A 14,816-nucleotide genomic window follows, 5' to 3' on the forward strand; every position below is an offset into this window, starting at 1 on the left:
TCCAAAGGGAGAAACCTATTCCATGATTTGAAAAGGAAGACTCATCTTTGGGAGTTGAAATCCAGCCTCAGATACTAGCTGTGTGATCCTGGACAAGTCATTTAACTGTATTTGCCTCAGTTTCCTCAACTATAAAATGAGTTGGAGAAGGAAATAGCAAACCACTCCAGCATCTTAGCCAAGAAAACTCCAAATGAGGTTATGAAGAATCAGACACAAATGAACCACAATAAAAACTGTGGAGAACCTGAAAGAAAAGATTGCCTTTTGGAGGTCAAGTGAAATGAATAGTCAAAAGTGGTGACTTCTCCCTCTCTCAATAAAATTCTGACCCTGCCTGGGTCATCAATCAGTGTGATTCTAATCCCAAAATAAAACATCCTGATATTATTTCTTATCAATCAGTCAACAAGCATTTATTAAGTACCTACTGTGTACCATGGACTATGAGAGGTACTAAAGAAACAAAGGATGAGACAGTATCTACTCATGAGAAACTTTCATTCTAACAGGGGAGGCAACAAAGGCATATATAATTGGCTACCAAATAAATATAAAGAGAATAAATAAAAAGTCATTAAATACAGGGTGGTTTGGGAGGAAGAGTGGTAGTGGTTAAGGGCATCAGAAAAGGATAGTGTGAAGGAAACAGGACTAGAGATGGCCCATTGGCTGGATAGTAGAGTCAAGGACAGTGAGTAATACATAGTGAAAAAGAAAAATAGATTGGACCTAGATTGTGGATGAGTCATGAAATTTTGAATGTTAGGCTAATTCATACAAAAGAAAATTTATAAATATTTTAATATTAATTTTACTTGCCCAGCATGCATGATTTCAGTATTGTATTTTTTCTTTTCATTTTTTTCAAACCCTTACCTTCCTTCTTAGAATCAATATTGTGTATTGTTTCCAAGGCAGAATAGCGGTAAGAGCTAGGCAGTGGGGCTAAGTGACTTGCCCAGAGTCACACAGCTAGGAAGTATCCAAGGCCAGATTTGAATCCAGGACCTCTCATCATTTTTTTTTAGTCATAAAAATTTTATTTAATTAATTCAGGATCTCTCATCTTAAAAATATAGGAGGCAGTGAGGTGGCTCAATAGATTGACAGCCTGGCTACTGTGACAGAGGCTGGCATATAAGAAAAGTGCCAGGCTGAAGAATGTGTGGAACTGATCACCTTGACAGGGGAGGGACCCCAGGAGATTGGAATCTTGAGGAAGAAAAGATTCTGGCTAGGAGAGGAGTTGATCTCTCGGTCAGGAGAAGCCCAAGAGAGAAGGGTGAAAAAGACTTTCTCCTGAGGGTTACCCACTTTTTCTTGTCTGTGACTAGAAATCCTTCCCCCCAATATTTCCCAATTTAAAAGACTATTGAAGAGGAAACCTGAGAAAGACATTTTAAATCTCTGAATTGTTGAAGAACAGAACAGTTGCCCAATTCTCCTATAGTGCCAACTTAAAAATTCAGTGTACCTCAAATCCTCCTGGCAAAGGATACTGAGCCTTGAATCAAGAAAAATCTGAGAACCACTGATTTAGGGGCACAAACAACTCACCTGAGGGATCAGCATAATCACCATACAAATCAGGCCACTACAGATGAGAAATGGTGTCAGAGTGTTTCTTCTTCCAACGTTATCCATTCCAATGCAAGCAAAAGCATAAGCAGGGAGTTCCACGGCACCTGTCAGTGGAAGATTAAGCAGACTGTAGGGCTTCTACTTGTTGAAAAGAGGACAGAAGTTGGGGTTCCTATCTCTGTAGAGGCAATGTCATATGATGGGGAAACTCTACATTTGGCATCAAAACACCAAGACACAAATCTAACTATATGCCCTTGTCTGTCTACCTTGTCTCCTTGGACAATGTCTCCCCATTTGTCAATGGAAAAACTCTGAGGTCCCTCCAAGCTCAAAGTCCTATGACTGATATAATATAAGGAATTTATTCTGAATCTATTTTTATCTGGATTCACTTTTATTTAGGCCACTGGCTTTAGGCTCACGATTTTTCTGATCCTTTTGCAAACATTGATTCTGGAACGATAACCATATCCTTAGAAAAGACGTCTCCTAAACTTGTAGATGTTCTGTCTGTAATTTAACTAAGGTTATAAATAAGAATAGCATTTTCGTGGGAAAACAAATTCTTAGTACAAAGCAAACCCTTCCATTCATGGGTCCCAAATGAATCTTTCCAAAGGGACTCCTCCCTTCTTCCTCATTCCTCCTGCCCAATGCCACAGGAAAAAAAAAATCAAAATTCTTCCCTGGTACTGCCACGACACGGGTCCTCTGAACAATGTAGTTTGGGGAGGAGCTGGCTTATAAGTGTCTCTGTAACAATTTTAAAGTATCATTGAATCATAAACTGGGAGCTAGAAGATACCTTATTGGCAATCTAGTTCAATCCTCCCATTTTACACACAGATGTCAGAAGGAGAATTTGAACCTAGATCCTGACTCTAAATCCAATCCTCTTTCCACAGTACCATATTTCCTATAAAATGAAATACATCTGGTTAAGACAATCTCTACCTTCAGAATTTCAAACCAATATACAAATATTTGTGGAGAAGGGCAAAACGGAAAAAAAAATCAATAGTAAGGAAGAGGGAAGAGGGAAGCATCTGCTTAGTGCAGCCCAGTGGATACAGTGTTAGTTCTGGAGTCAGGAAAGCTCATCTTGCTGAATTCAAATCTGGCCTCAGACACTTATTAGTTGTGGGACCCTGGGCAAGTCATTTAACCTTTTTTGTCTCAGTTTCCTCATCTGTAAAATGAGCTAGAGAAAGAAATGATGAACAGTATCTTTACCAAGAAACCCTTAAAAGGAGACATAAAAAGTCAGGCATGCCTGAAAATGAGTGGACAGCAGCATGTGTCCTATTCTCCCCCAAATAAAATTAAAACATATATTTAGCTTTAAAAGATTAGCAATGTGATAGCTGGATAGCCTATATCAAATTTCTTACTGTCTAAAGGAGGGGAGAAGGAAGGGAAGGAGGGAGAGAACTTGAAACTCAAAAGTTAGGAAATAAATGCCAAAAAAAATGTTTTTACATGTAATTGAGGAAAAAATACAATATTACTGAAAAGTTTAAAATAAAAGATTGGCATTACTAAACCTAAAGAATAATAATTTCTAAAACACTTTTCCAAGTGCTTTCACATATAATAACTCATTTCACCTAATAATTGTTTAAAACTTCCTATAAGACAGGAAATTGTATGACTAGACCCATTTTACTGATAAAGAAATGAAAGATTCTCATAAAATGTAAGCTTTTGGGAGACAGAGATTAATTTTGTTTTGTTATGTGATAGACCTGGTGGATGCTACTTTGGGTAAGGGAAGTGTTAATAAATTTGGAATTAGGAGCAGCTCGGTAGCCCAGTGGAATAAAAAGCCAGGTCTGGAATTGGAAGGACTTGTGTTCAAATAAGACCTCAGATACTTCCTAGCTATGCGACTCTATATAAGTCACTTAGCCCTAATAGTCTCCTGCTCTTATGCCTTGGAATCAATTCTAAGATAAACAAATAGGGGCAGCTGGATGACTCAATGAATAGAGAGACATGCCTAAGGAAGATCTTGGGTTCAAATTTGACCTCAGACACTGTCTAACTGAATGACTCTGAGCAAGTCACTTTAAATCATTTGATTACATTCTTCTATTTTGGAATTAATACTATCAATTCTAAGACGGAAGGTAAGAACTTAAAAATTAATTAACTAATTACAAGTTTCAAAACCTAGATTAAAATCCTGACTTTTCTACTTTTTATCTATATTTGGATAAGTCATTTAACCTCCCCAAATCTCAGTAACTCATTTGTAAAGTGAAGACATTGGTCTAGATGGCCTTGAATATCCTCCTGAGCTGCTAATCTATGATTCTATTATCCTATAAATGCTTGTTGAATTAAGGTTCAAAAAGATTGACTTGACCATGTTGACTTGACCAACTTGGTCATGTTAACGTCTTAAAATTAGGTGTGTTCCTTGAGTGCAGAATCTACATCTATATTTTCCTCTTATGCTCTATTCACAAGGCTAAGGACACAGTAGGTACTCAATAAATGCTTATTGATTATTTAATTAGAAGGAGCACTTCCATAGTTGAACCCATTATAGTGACTGAAAGAGTCCCCTTAGCGATCCTGAACAAAAGGAACAAACTCCTCTGGGAACTTGCTGTCATTGCCTTGACCAACTTTTGTCTTTGACAAAATCCCAAACCCCAAGGTCTTCTGGCCTCTGGGGCACACTGGAAATTCAACCGCAAGAGAACCATCTGCAGAGCCCTGTGCCTGTTGTGAGGAAAATTAAGTTGGAGAAGACGAGGTTCTGTCCTTGGGGAACTGAGAGTCGAGTCCAGGGAGTTCTTGACCTTTTTTGTGCCATGGATTCCTTTGGCAGAGTTCTCAAATTAATGTTTTTAAATTCATAAAATAAAAGATATAAGCTTCCACAGAAAACCAATCATAATGAAATAGTTATCAAAAAAAAACTTTTTCTCTTTTTCTTTCTTTTCTTTTCTTTTTTTTTTTAAGTGCAGAAGTGCCAGTTAAGAACCCCTAGTGTGGGAAAAGGCAATCAGAAACTTCAGGTCTGTAACTGTTTACTTTCTTCTTTTTAAAAATGTATCTTTCATTTTAGAATCAATACTGAATATTGGTTCCAAGGCAGAAGAGTGTAAGGGCTAGGCAATGGGGGTTGTCACTTGCCTAGAGTCTGAATTTGAACCTAGGACTTCCCACCTCTAGACCTGGCTCTGAACCCACCAAGGCACCTACTTCTCCCAATTGTTTACTTTCTGACTATTATGGTGCTCTATGTACAATATTCTAATGATAATACCACCCAACATTTGTATTATTAGACTCTACAAAGTGCTTTCACTCATATTGTCCCTATAACAGATGTGAAAGGAGAGCTTTACTGCTCCTTTACAAGAGGAAAAAACTAATTTAGAGAGTAAGTGACTTGCCCAAGGTCACAAATTTAAGAAATAAGGACTCAAATTCAGCCCTTCTGACTCCTAGTCCAGACCTCTTGGCCTCTCTGATACTAATTCAAAGAGAGAAAAATTTGAACAAAAGGATTGAGCTTAAATACCAGAAAAATTTCTGGACTGCAAAGAGCTGAACTCCCAAAGACTTCAGCAAGATGGATTATTGAGACTCTCTCCAGTGGTTTTCCAAGGGAGGATTATTTAATAAAAGTAGCTAGCGTTTATATGGCGCTTTAAGGCTATATATGTATATATTTCTATATATAAGTATAAGCATTAAATATTAAATAATATTTAATTATAAGCACTTTACAAAGAACTTTATCAATATCTTATTTTACCTTCACCACAACTCTGGTTCTATTAGTACCTCCATTTTACAGAAGAAGAAACTGAACCTAAGATAGGTTAAGTGACTTGCTCAAGGTCACACAAGCTATTAAGCATCTGAGACTGGTTTTGAACTTAGATCTTCTTGACTCAAGTCCCAGTTCTCTATCCACTCTGCCAATGAGTTTAAAGTGATGTATATAGAAATAAAGATCTCAAGCTTGTTTTTTGTTTTGTTTTAAATAAAGGCAATGTGGAGAGGGAGGAAAGGAGAAAGAGAATGGAGAAGAGAGAGTGATAAGATAATATAACTAGGCTGTCTTCTGCTATAATTATTTGAGTTCAAGTTTTAACCCTCATATTAGAATGCCAAACTAGAGGCCAAAGATCATAGTCATTAATAATTGATGAATGACACTAATAAATGAATATTGTTTTTATCAATCTAATAATTTTGCTACAAAAAAAAAGACTACCTTATAAAGTGGCAAAAGTCTAATATTCTGGAACTCCTAAACAACCCCCTGAAGATCTTTCCTTTCCGCTCCATTACAAGGGATAATTTGCTGAGTATGAAGGGAGGAAAGAAATCATTTCTTAAGTACCTACTATGTACCAGGCACTGGATTAAATGCTTTACAAATATTTTCACTTGTAATTACCATCCTATTTTTCAATTGAAGAAACTGAGGCAGACAAAAGTTAAAGGACTTGTCCAGGATGACACACACAAACCCCGTAAATGTCAGAGACCAGATCTGAACTCAGTTCTTCCTGACTCCAAATTTAGTGCTCTTCTCACTGTACCACCTAGCTGCCTCCATGTGCCTCAGTAATGCGATGGAAGAAGGATATATTCAGAAACAAATGTGATCAGAAAGGGGAAAGGAAGAGGGGGGAAGGAGAGAACATGAATCATGTAACCATGGAAAAATATTTTTAAAATAAATAAATAAAATTATTTTTAAAAGAAACACCATAAAAAATAAAAATTTCTAAATTTTTTTAAAAAAGAAACAAATATAATGTAAAAGTAAAATCCATCAATAAATATATGAAATATTGAGAAATAGGAGGTGACCTTTAACTATTTTTTAAAGTGAAAAATAAATAGTTCTTCAAAGGAGAAGGTCCTCCTTCTTTCATATGTCCTGTTCATCTCAGAGGCTTGCCTACTGAGGCACTAACAGTTCTGGTGTCCAGTGAAGCTGGAGGTGGGAGACAGAGGCAAGGGTGGTGCAAGTAAGAGAAATTTGCAACTGAACTGGGTGATTGGGGCTGCTTAGGGTTGGCAGGCATCGCGTCTGCAGGCATTGGTTCTCTTTGGCTTTCCACTTGGGGACTGCACTGACTATTTCATCAACAGTGCCCACTTCTTTGACAGTGATCTCCAACTTTTGTGAAAAGATAATTAATTGTTCTACTCTGAGAAATGGGAATATTTCCCAACATATCTTGAGATCATCAGAGATATCCCAGTGTGTCAACAGACCAGGTCAGAGAATCACAACTATACCTAAGTGATTTCAGAAAATGAAAACCTAATCTATGACTTAAAAGTTTACCTACTATGTATCGCTAACTGGATATAGGGTGCCAGGCTTGGAATCAGGAAAAGGAGCCTTCTTGAGTTCACATCTGACTTCAGATATTTACTAGCTGTGTGACTGGGCAAGTCACAACTCTATTGGCCTCAGTTTCCTCATCTGCAAAATGAACTAGAGAAAGAAATGGCAAACCACTTCAATAACTGCCAAGAAAACCTCAAATAGGGTGATGAAAAAGTCACACACAATTGAAAATGACTGAACAGCTACAATATAGATGGGGGAAATGTTGACTATAACCACTGCTCAATGATCTATACTAATGACTGAGACATTGAATGGTACAAAATGGTAAATAATCCACTGGACACCAGAAGAACTGTTAGTGCCTCAGCACATTTTTGTAGCTAGACGAACCTCTGAGATGAACAGGACATATAAAAGAAGGAAAGAAGACCTATTTATTTTTCACTTTAAAAAGTAAAGGTCACCTTCTATTCTCTCAATGCTTTCATATATTTATGGATAGATTTTACTTTCATATCACATTAGATTATTTTTTCAAAAAAATTAAAAATCATTAATATCCAGTTTTTAAGAGAATTTTGGTGATTTCATGGGGAGTGCTTGATCATCTGGGAATTTATGCCACTAGCCAATAAACAAATGTCTCCCTGGTCTTCCCCTCTTCTTCCAATTCATTGACTGAAACCTGGACAGGACTTTCCTCATGAGAGCCCCATGCGATATCTAGTGAAAGTCTTTTCATTATCAGTTTGCATGTGGAACTGAGATTCTGAGGATGATAAATGCAGTCATGGTCACATAGGTGTCTGAGATGGGGGCTGAATTCAAGACTCTATAGCGTTCCCCAAGGCATTAAAAAAAAAAACATGACGCGAAGATGGACAATGTTTTACAAAGTTGCTGGTTCCCCTATTCCTTAGACAAAGAAATAAGAATTACAGTAATTATTTTGTCTTTAAAGGGTATCTCTCAGGGCAGCTGGGTGGTTCAGTAACAAAAGTGCCAGGTCTGAAGACAAGAGGTCCTAAGATCAAATCTAACATCCAACACTTCCCAGCTATGTGACCCTGGGCAAGTCACTTAACCCATAATGCCTAGCCTTTACTACTCTTCTGCCATGGTTCTAAGACAGAAAGTATGGGATTATTTTTAAGGCTATTTTGGGGGAGCAGCTAGGTGGTTCAGTGGATTAGGAGCCAGGTCCAAAGATGGGAAGTCCTGAGTTCAGACACTTCCTAATTATGTGATCCTGGGCAAGTCATTTAACTGCCAATTTCCTTGGAACTAATATACAGTATTGATTCTTTTTTTTTTTTTAATCCTTACCTTCTGACCTGGAATCAATATTATGTATTGGTTCCAAGGCACAAGGCAGAAGAGAAGTAAGGGCTAGACAATGGTGATAAAGTGACTTGCCCAGGGTCACACAGCTAGAGGAAGTGTCAGAGGCCAGATTTGAACCTAGTACCTCCCGTTTCTAGGCTTGGCTCTCAATCCACTATTGATTCTAAGATAGAAGGTAAGTTTGGGAGTTTTTTGTTGTTTTTTTTAAGAGAGAGAGAAAAAAGGTAAAGAAATTACTAAAAAAAAAAAAAACCTTCCTTTTTATAAGGCTCTCAGAAACTCTAAGATGGAAGGAAAGGATTTAAAGAAGAAAAAAAAAGGACTAGCTTTCCAGTTCCCCACATAGTAAACAGAATCACATATGTGACAATAAGCTACTTAATAAGCCAAGAAAGTAATAGTACCTGGAATTCAAATTTTTACAAGAAAAATCCACAGTGTAAATCATTAACTTTCCCACAAGTTATCAGTTCATTATTGTATGTGCAGAAAATGGGAATTTCTAAGTTTTCAATAGTTTACAAATATATATATATATATGATTTTTTTTTGTCTAAATTGGGATTTGCATGCTGAGTGCTATAATAGTAACCCTGGAAGCAATTCCACCATGCCACTACACTAGAATAAATGTGCCCTGTAAGCAGCAGCATGATAATATGCAATTTTATTTATTGCACTTTGGCAAGGAAGAATGGAAATGTCATTTTACCAGCTCAATGGCTAAAGTAAAAATAAATTGCATTTTTGCGATCAGACAGATGCTGTGAGAATGTGGTTAGCAATCATGTTCCTGGAGTAAAAGGATCATGAAAAGGTCCTTCACGTATCTGTCAAAATTCCCAAGTGATTAACTAGTTACATGACTGACACCATAAAATACTTTCATATTTACCTATGAGGAAGAGGTTTAAATATTCATTGCCTCCTAGGTTAACAGAGCTCAAAGAGAAAACATAGTAGCCCAAACTTCCGGTAAACCAAGTGAGCCAAACTGTGAGGGTTCTTTTTGCAATATTCCAATTGCAAAACAGATGCAGTATGTTGTGATTCTTTTCTCCAGATGAGACGTCCCCTGTGGCAGTGCCAATGCCACCACCTTGTTCCCCTGAAAGCAGGTCAGACACATTACAAGGGTCTGTTCCATTCCATTTTGCCATCAGATCAATTACTGTCTGTGCTTCTTCATATCTTCCTTCTGAGAGAAGCCAAAACGGTGTTTCAGGCAAAGCCCAGCAACATAAAACAAAGGGAAGAGTTGTCGTGGAAAGAAATATCTGATAGAGCCACCAGGTCCGGACCAAGTATCCCATCAGGGCCACGATCATGACACCAACTGCAAAAAAGGCGTGGACATGCATGGATGCCCAAGTCCGCACTTTGGTTCCAATGAATTCTGTCACATAAACAAATACTACCACCAGATACCCACTGGCAGCCTGGATGGGAAAAAGAAAAAGAGATCAGTTCAATTAGCACAGATTAATTTAAAAAAAAAAGGGTTGTCAGAGGCTGCTAGGTGGCTCAGTGGGCAGAGAGCCAGGTCTGGAGCTGGGAGGACCTGGGTTCAACTCTGGCCTCAGACAATTCCTAGCTCTGTGACCCTGGACAATTCATTAACCCCCATTGCTCAGTATTGTGTCTAAGATGGAAGGTAAGGGGAAAGAAAGAAAAGGAAGGAAGGAAGGAAGGAAGGAAGGAAGGAAGGAAGGAAGGAAGGAAGGAAGGAAGGAAGGAAGGAAGACACTCAGAACACAAATTGAATTTAGAATGCTATCCCCTCATCACTAACTGGGATAGTAAGCATCGATTCTAAAGCAGAAGGTACAGACTTTTAAAAAACCATCTCTTCCAATCCCTTCATTTTACAGTTAACAAAGTGAGACCCAGAGAAATTAAGTCATTTGCTCACAACAGGAAGTAGGTGGTAGAAATAGGAACTGAATCTAAGTCCATTGATTGTAAATCCAGCACTCTTTTTGCCATCCCATAAAGTACTCAGACCTGGGGTCTTAAGCTGTCTTTTGCACATGTAAGATGAGATTTTTTTTGTTTGTTTCTCACATTAAACTATTATGGGAAATTCTAAAGGATGCACAATAGTCACATAACTCCTTTGGTTAATGCTGATGGCAAAGAAGGCTCCTGCCCCAATTCTCCACTTCCAAATCTCTCCATCACTAAGTCAACTATAGTTGTAATTTTAGAGGAACTGCCTTCTCTTGACCTACTTTCTGCAGAATAGGACAACTTCCAGGTATGTATTTTTGACATAGTATATGGAATTCAGTTCAATTCAACATTTATAGAAATAGCACTATAGGTATAGTAGTAGCACTGTGATGGTGCTAGGAATAGGAAGACAAAAAATGAAACAAAAAAAATAGTCCCCGGGTCCAAGGAGCTTACTTTCTACTGAGAGGATGTACATAGGAAGGTATTAATCTTTACAGTATAAGGAAATTATAAAGGACAAATGAGGGGATGGCTAGGTGGCTCAATATAAAGGGCACCAGGCCCAGAGATAGGAGTCCTGGGTTCAAATCTGGCCTCACACACTTCCTAGCTGTGTGACCCTGAGCAAGTCACTTGATGACGATTGCCTAGCCCCTACCACTCTTCTACATTGGATCCAATATGTAGTATTAATTCTAAAACAGAAAGTGAGGGTTAAAAAAAAAGGCAGATGACAGTTAAGAGTAGTGTCAGGGGTAGAGTGCTAGACAATAGGACCTGGGTTCAAATTTTGCCTCAGACACTTACTTGCTGGTATAAGCATGCATATAAGGTATGCCTGAGCATACCTTAATGTTTTCCCTGAAAACAAAATTTCATTTATTCTTTTTTAAGTTAGATTTTAAAGTAAGAGTTTTTTATAATTTAGTTGTTTTAATTTCTTTCCTTTTATAAATAAAAAATTATTTTCTTTATGATGGAATTTTCAATAAATATTCACTTTAAAACAATAAAATTCCTTTAATATGTACCAAATGAAATGTGCTTTCTACCCCTATGATGATTCTATGACCCTGGATAAGTCACTTACTCTTTCTTATCCTCAATTTTCTCATCTATAAAGTAGGAGGCATAGTAGCATTTATCTCAAAAACTTTCTGTGAAGGACCAAATGAAATTATATTTTACTCAAGTAGAGCACTTTGCAAACTTGGAAGTGCTGCACCAATATTGGCTTTTATTATTCTATGTAAAGTGGATACTTTGAAGGAAAAGGAACAGAGCAGAAGGTTAAGAGCCAATAGAAGGTTTCTTGCGATAAACAGGTTCCAATTTTCTGATTGGATGACACAACTAAGCTGAAATTGAGAAATGTGCCAGATTTGAAGGACTGTGTTTCCCCCAGACACTCACCATAGCAAGAAGGAAGCGTACGGCTATGAAACTATAATAATCAAATGTAAAAGCCACCGCGACTCCCAGGAAGAACTGCCCAATGCTTGTGAACCACATCACAAACCGCCTTCCTAACCTGAGAATTACACAATGGAAGAAAGAAAGCGTTGGTATACAACCAGATTGAACAACTGACTCCATTTGACAGACATTAGCCCATATATGTATCAATGGAAAATGTGATAAGTCCCTGACAAGCCAGAGCTGGAATGTCTTTGCTTCTAAAACAGGCTTATCTTCCAGTTACTGAAAAAGCATTGCCCTAAGCAGGTAATGTATAGAGTGTACAAATACATTCTCTCTGTCTCTGTTTTGTCTCTGTCTCTCTCCCCCTCCTTGCTCCATCTCTCCCTATGTGTCTCTGTATCTCTGTCTCTCTCTTCCTTCCCCCTGTCTCTCTGTCTTTCTCTCTGACTCTCTCCCTTCCTCCCATTTCTCTGTCTCTGCTTCTTCTCCCTATCACTCATCTCTGTATCTCTCTCTCCCTTCCATCTCTGTCTCTTTCTCTGTCTCTATCTCTCTATTTCTATCCCTCCCATTCCCCGTCTCTCTGTCTTTCTCTCTGGCTCTCTCCCTTCCTCCCATTTCTCTGTCTCTGCTTCTTCTCCCTATCACTCATCTCTGTATCTCTCTCTCCCTTCCATCTCTGTCTCTTTCTCTGTCTCTATCTCTCTATTTCTATCCCTCCCATTCCCCGTCTCTCTGTCTTTCTCTCTATCTTTCTCCCTTCCTCCCATTTCTCTGTCTTTGCTTCTCCTTATCTCTCATCTCTGTATCTCTCTCTCCCTTCCATCTCTGTCTCTTTCTTTCTCTGTCTCTATCTCTCTATTTCTATCTCTCTCCCATTCCCCGTCTCTCTGTCTTTCTCTTTTTCTCTCTTTCTCCCTTTCTCCCATCTCTCTGTCTTTGCTTCTCCTTATCTCTTATCTCTGTATCTCTCTCTCCCTTCCATCTCTGTCTTTTTCTTTCTGTCTCTAACTCTCTATTTCTATCTCTCTCTCTCTTCCCCTCCCTCCATCCTTTCCTCCACAACTCTATATCTAATCAGTTGCCCAGCCTGCTCAGTTTTATTTCCATCATCCCTCTTACTTCAGTTCCCTTCTCTATATTCTTATGGCCACCACCATCAGCTATCATCACAACTCTTCCAATCGCTTCCTAATCAATGTCTTACCTTCAATTCTCCATCTTCCCTAAGGCATTGGCCACACAGCTGACAAAGTCATTTTCCCAAATCATTGGCCATAGAGGTAACATTACATCATGGGTACAGGATTGGATGTGGAATCAGGAAAACCTGGATTTAAATACTGCTTAGACACTTCCTTGCTGTGTGTAACTCTGAGCAAGTCTTTTAATCTTTCTCAACTACAGTTTCTCATCTGTAAAATGGGATAATAATACTCCCTTCTTCTCCAAGTTGTTGTATGTAGGGAAAAGCATGTTAACTATCATCATCATCATCATTATGTCACTTCCCTGATCAGTAAACTCCAGTGATTCCCTATTGGCTCTAGAATCAAATACAAAATTATCTGCTTGGCATGTAAAAACCCCCATACTCTGGCCCTTCCATCCTGAATCAGTCCTCTTCTTCATATACTCTCCAGTCACCCAAACTGGTCTTTTTCCTATTCCTTAAACAGGGCACTCTATCCACCATCTTTGTGTCTCTGCACTGGCTATTACCCAAGCATGTAATTTAATTGTCTCTTAACCTTCATGTCTCAGATTCCTTTTGTTCTTGTTCAGTCAGGTCCACATCTTCAAGACCCCATCTGGGATTTTCTTGGCAAAGATAGTGGAGTGGTTTACCATTTTCTTCTCTAGCCCATTTTACAGATGAGGAAACTGAGGCAAACAAAATTAAGTGACTTGTCCAGGGTCACACAGCTAGTTAACTATCTGGGGCCATATTTGAATTCAGGGAGATGAGTCTTCCTGACTTCAGGCCTCCAATACTCTAACCACTCCACCATCTAGATGAATCTCTAGTTTCCTTCAAAATTCAATTCAAGTGCCATTTTCTATATAAAGTTTTTCGTGACCTTCCCAGATGATACTGTCAACTTCAATTCTTCATCTTCACTCAGTCCACATATTGAATCCACAGTCAGAATCTACCATCTTTCTTTTCATGACGTTTCTCATGAATATCACCTCTCCTCAAATACAAATACAATCCTAGTTTAGGTCCCTATCATCACCTCACACCTGGATTACTGCATAAACCTTCTAATTGGTCTCCCTGCCTCAACTTTCAAGAATGAACTCCAAGCCATCCTCTACTGGGCTTCCAAAGTAGTTTTTCTCAATTTTAAGGATGACCATGATACCTTCCTCCACACTGGACCACCCCCCACTCAATAACCTCCAATGTCTCACTATTACCTTCAGGGTAAAAGTCCACTGTTTGACATTGAAAGCTTTTCTTAACTTTCCTATCTTTCTGGTCTCCTTATACTTTACTTCCATCTACATACTTTATAATCTAAATATACTAATCTACTTCTGTTTCTTGTACACCATACTCATCCTTGATTTCCATATGATGGCACTGGCATTCCTCCATATCTAGAATGTTCCCCCTTTCATCTCTGCATCTGAGCTTTTGTGGCTTTCTTCAAAAATCAGTTCAAATCTCACCTTCTCCATCCGTGGAGCTGCTAGAGTCTTCCCCTGAGAAATTGCATTCAATCTACTCTGTACATATCTCATTATTTACATGGTCTCCTGTATTAGAATGTAAGGTCACAAAGGAAAGGGATTGTTTTGTTCCGGCATTCCCAGTGCCTAGCACACTGCTTAGCATGCAGTAGGAACTTAATAAATGCTTTTTTAAAAAACTAATAGACAAAGTCCCTTTGGAGACCTTTTATATCAATAAGCTATGCTACCTTTTTTTAACCCTTTCCTTCTGTCTTAGAATCAATACTATGTATTGGTTCCAGGGCAGAAGAATTGTAAAGGCTAGGCAATGGGGGTTAAGTGATTTACCCAGGGTCACACAATTAGCAAGTATCTGAGTCTAAATTTGAACCCAGGACCTCCCATCTCTAGGCCTGGCTCTCAATCCACTGAGCCACCCAGCTGCTCCCTTATCCTACATTTTTTAAATAGTTTTTACTTTAATACT

At 38.4% G+C, this 14,816-nt stretch overlaps 1 protein-coding gene across 1 annotated transcript in view; it reads right to left on the reverse strand.

Annotated features, from left to right (window-relative positions):
- Positions 1–14,816, reverse strand: part of SLC22A16 (solute carrier family 22 member 16) — a 63,915-nt gene that overhangs the window by 15,121 nt on the left and 33,978 nt on the right. Inside the window, exons 3-5 of the mRNA XM_056818670.1 lie at positions 11,639–11,756; positions 9,165–9,708; positions 1,561–1,688 (exon numbers count right to left, since the gene is read on the reverse strand). Coding sequence (XP_056674648.1) covers positions 1,561–1,688; positions 9,165–9,708; positions 11,639–11,756 — 790 coding nt within the window. The remainder of the gene's footprint in view (positions 1–1,560; positions 1,689–9,164; positions 9,709–11,638; positions 11,757–14,816) is intronic.

The sequence above is a fragment of the Monodelphis domestica genome, chromosome 2 (genome assembly GCF_027887165.1).
Source record: "Monodelphis domestica isolate mMonDom1 chromosome 2, mMonDom1.pri, whole genome shotgun sequence".
Taxonomy (NCBI): domain Eukaryota; kingdom Metazoa; phylum Chordata; class Mammalia; order Didelphimorphia; family Didelphidae; genus Monodelphis; species Monodelphis domestica.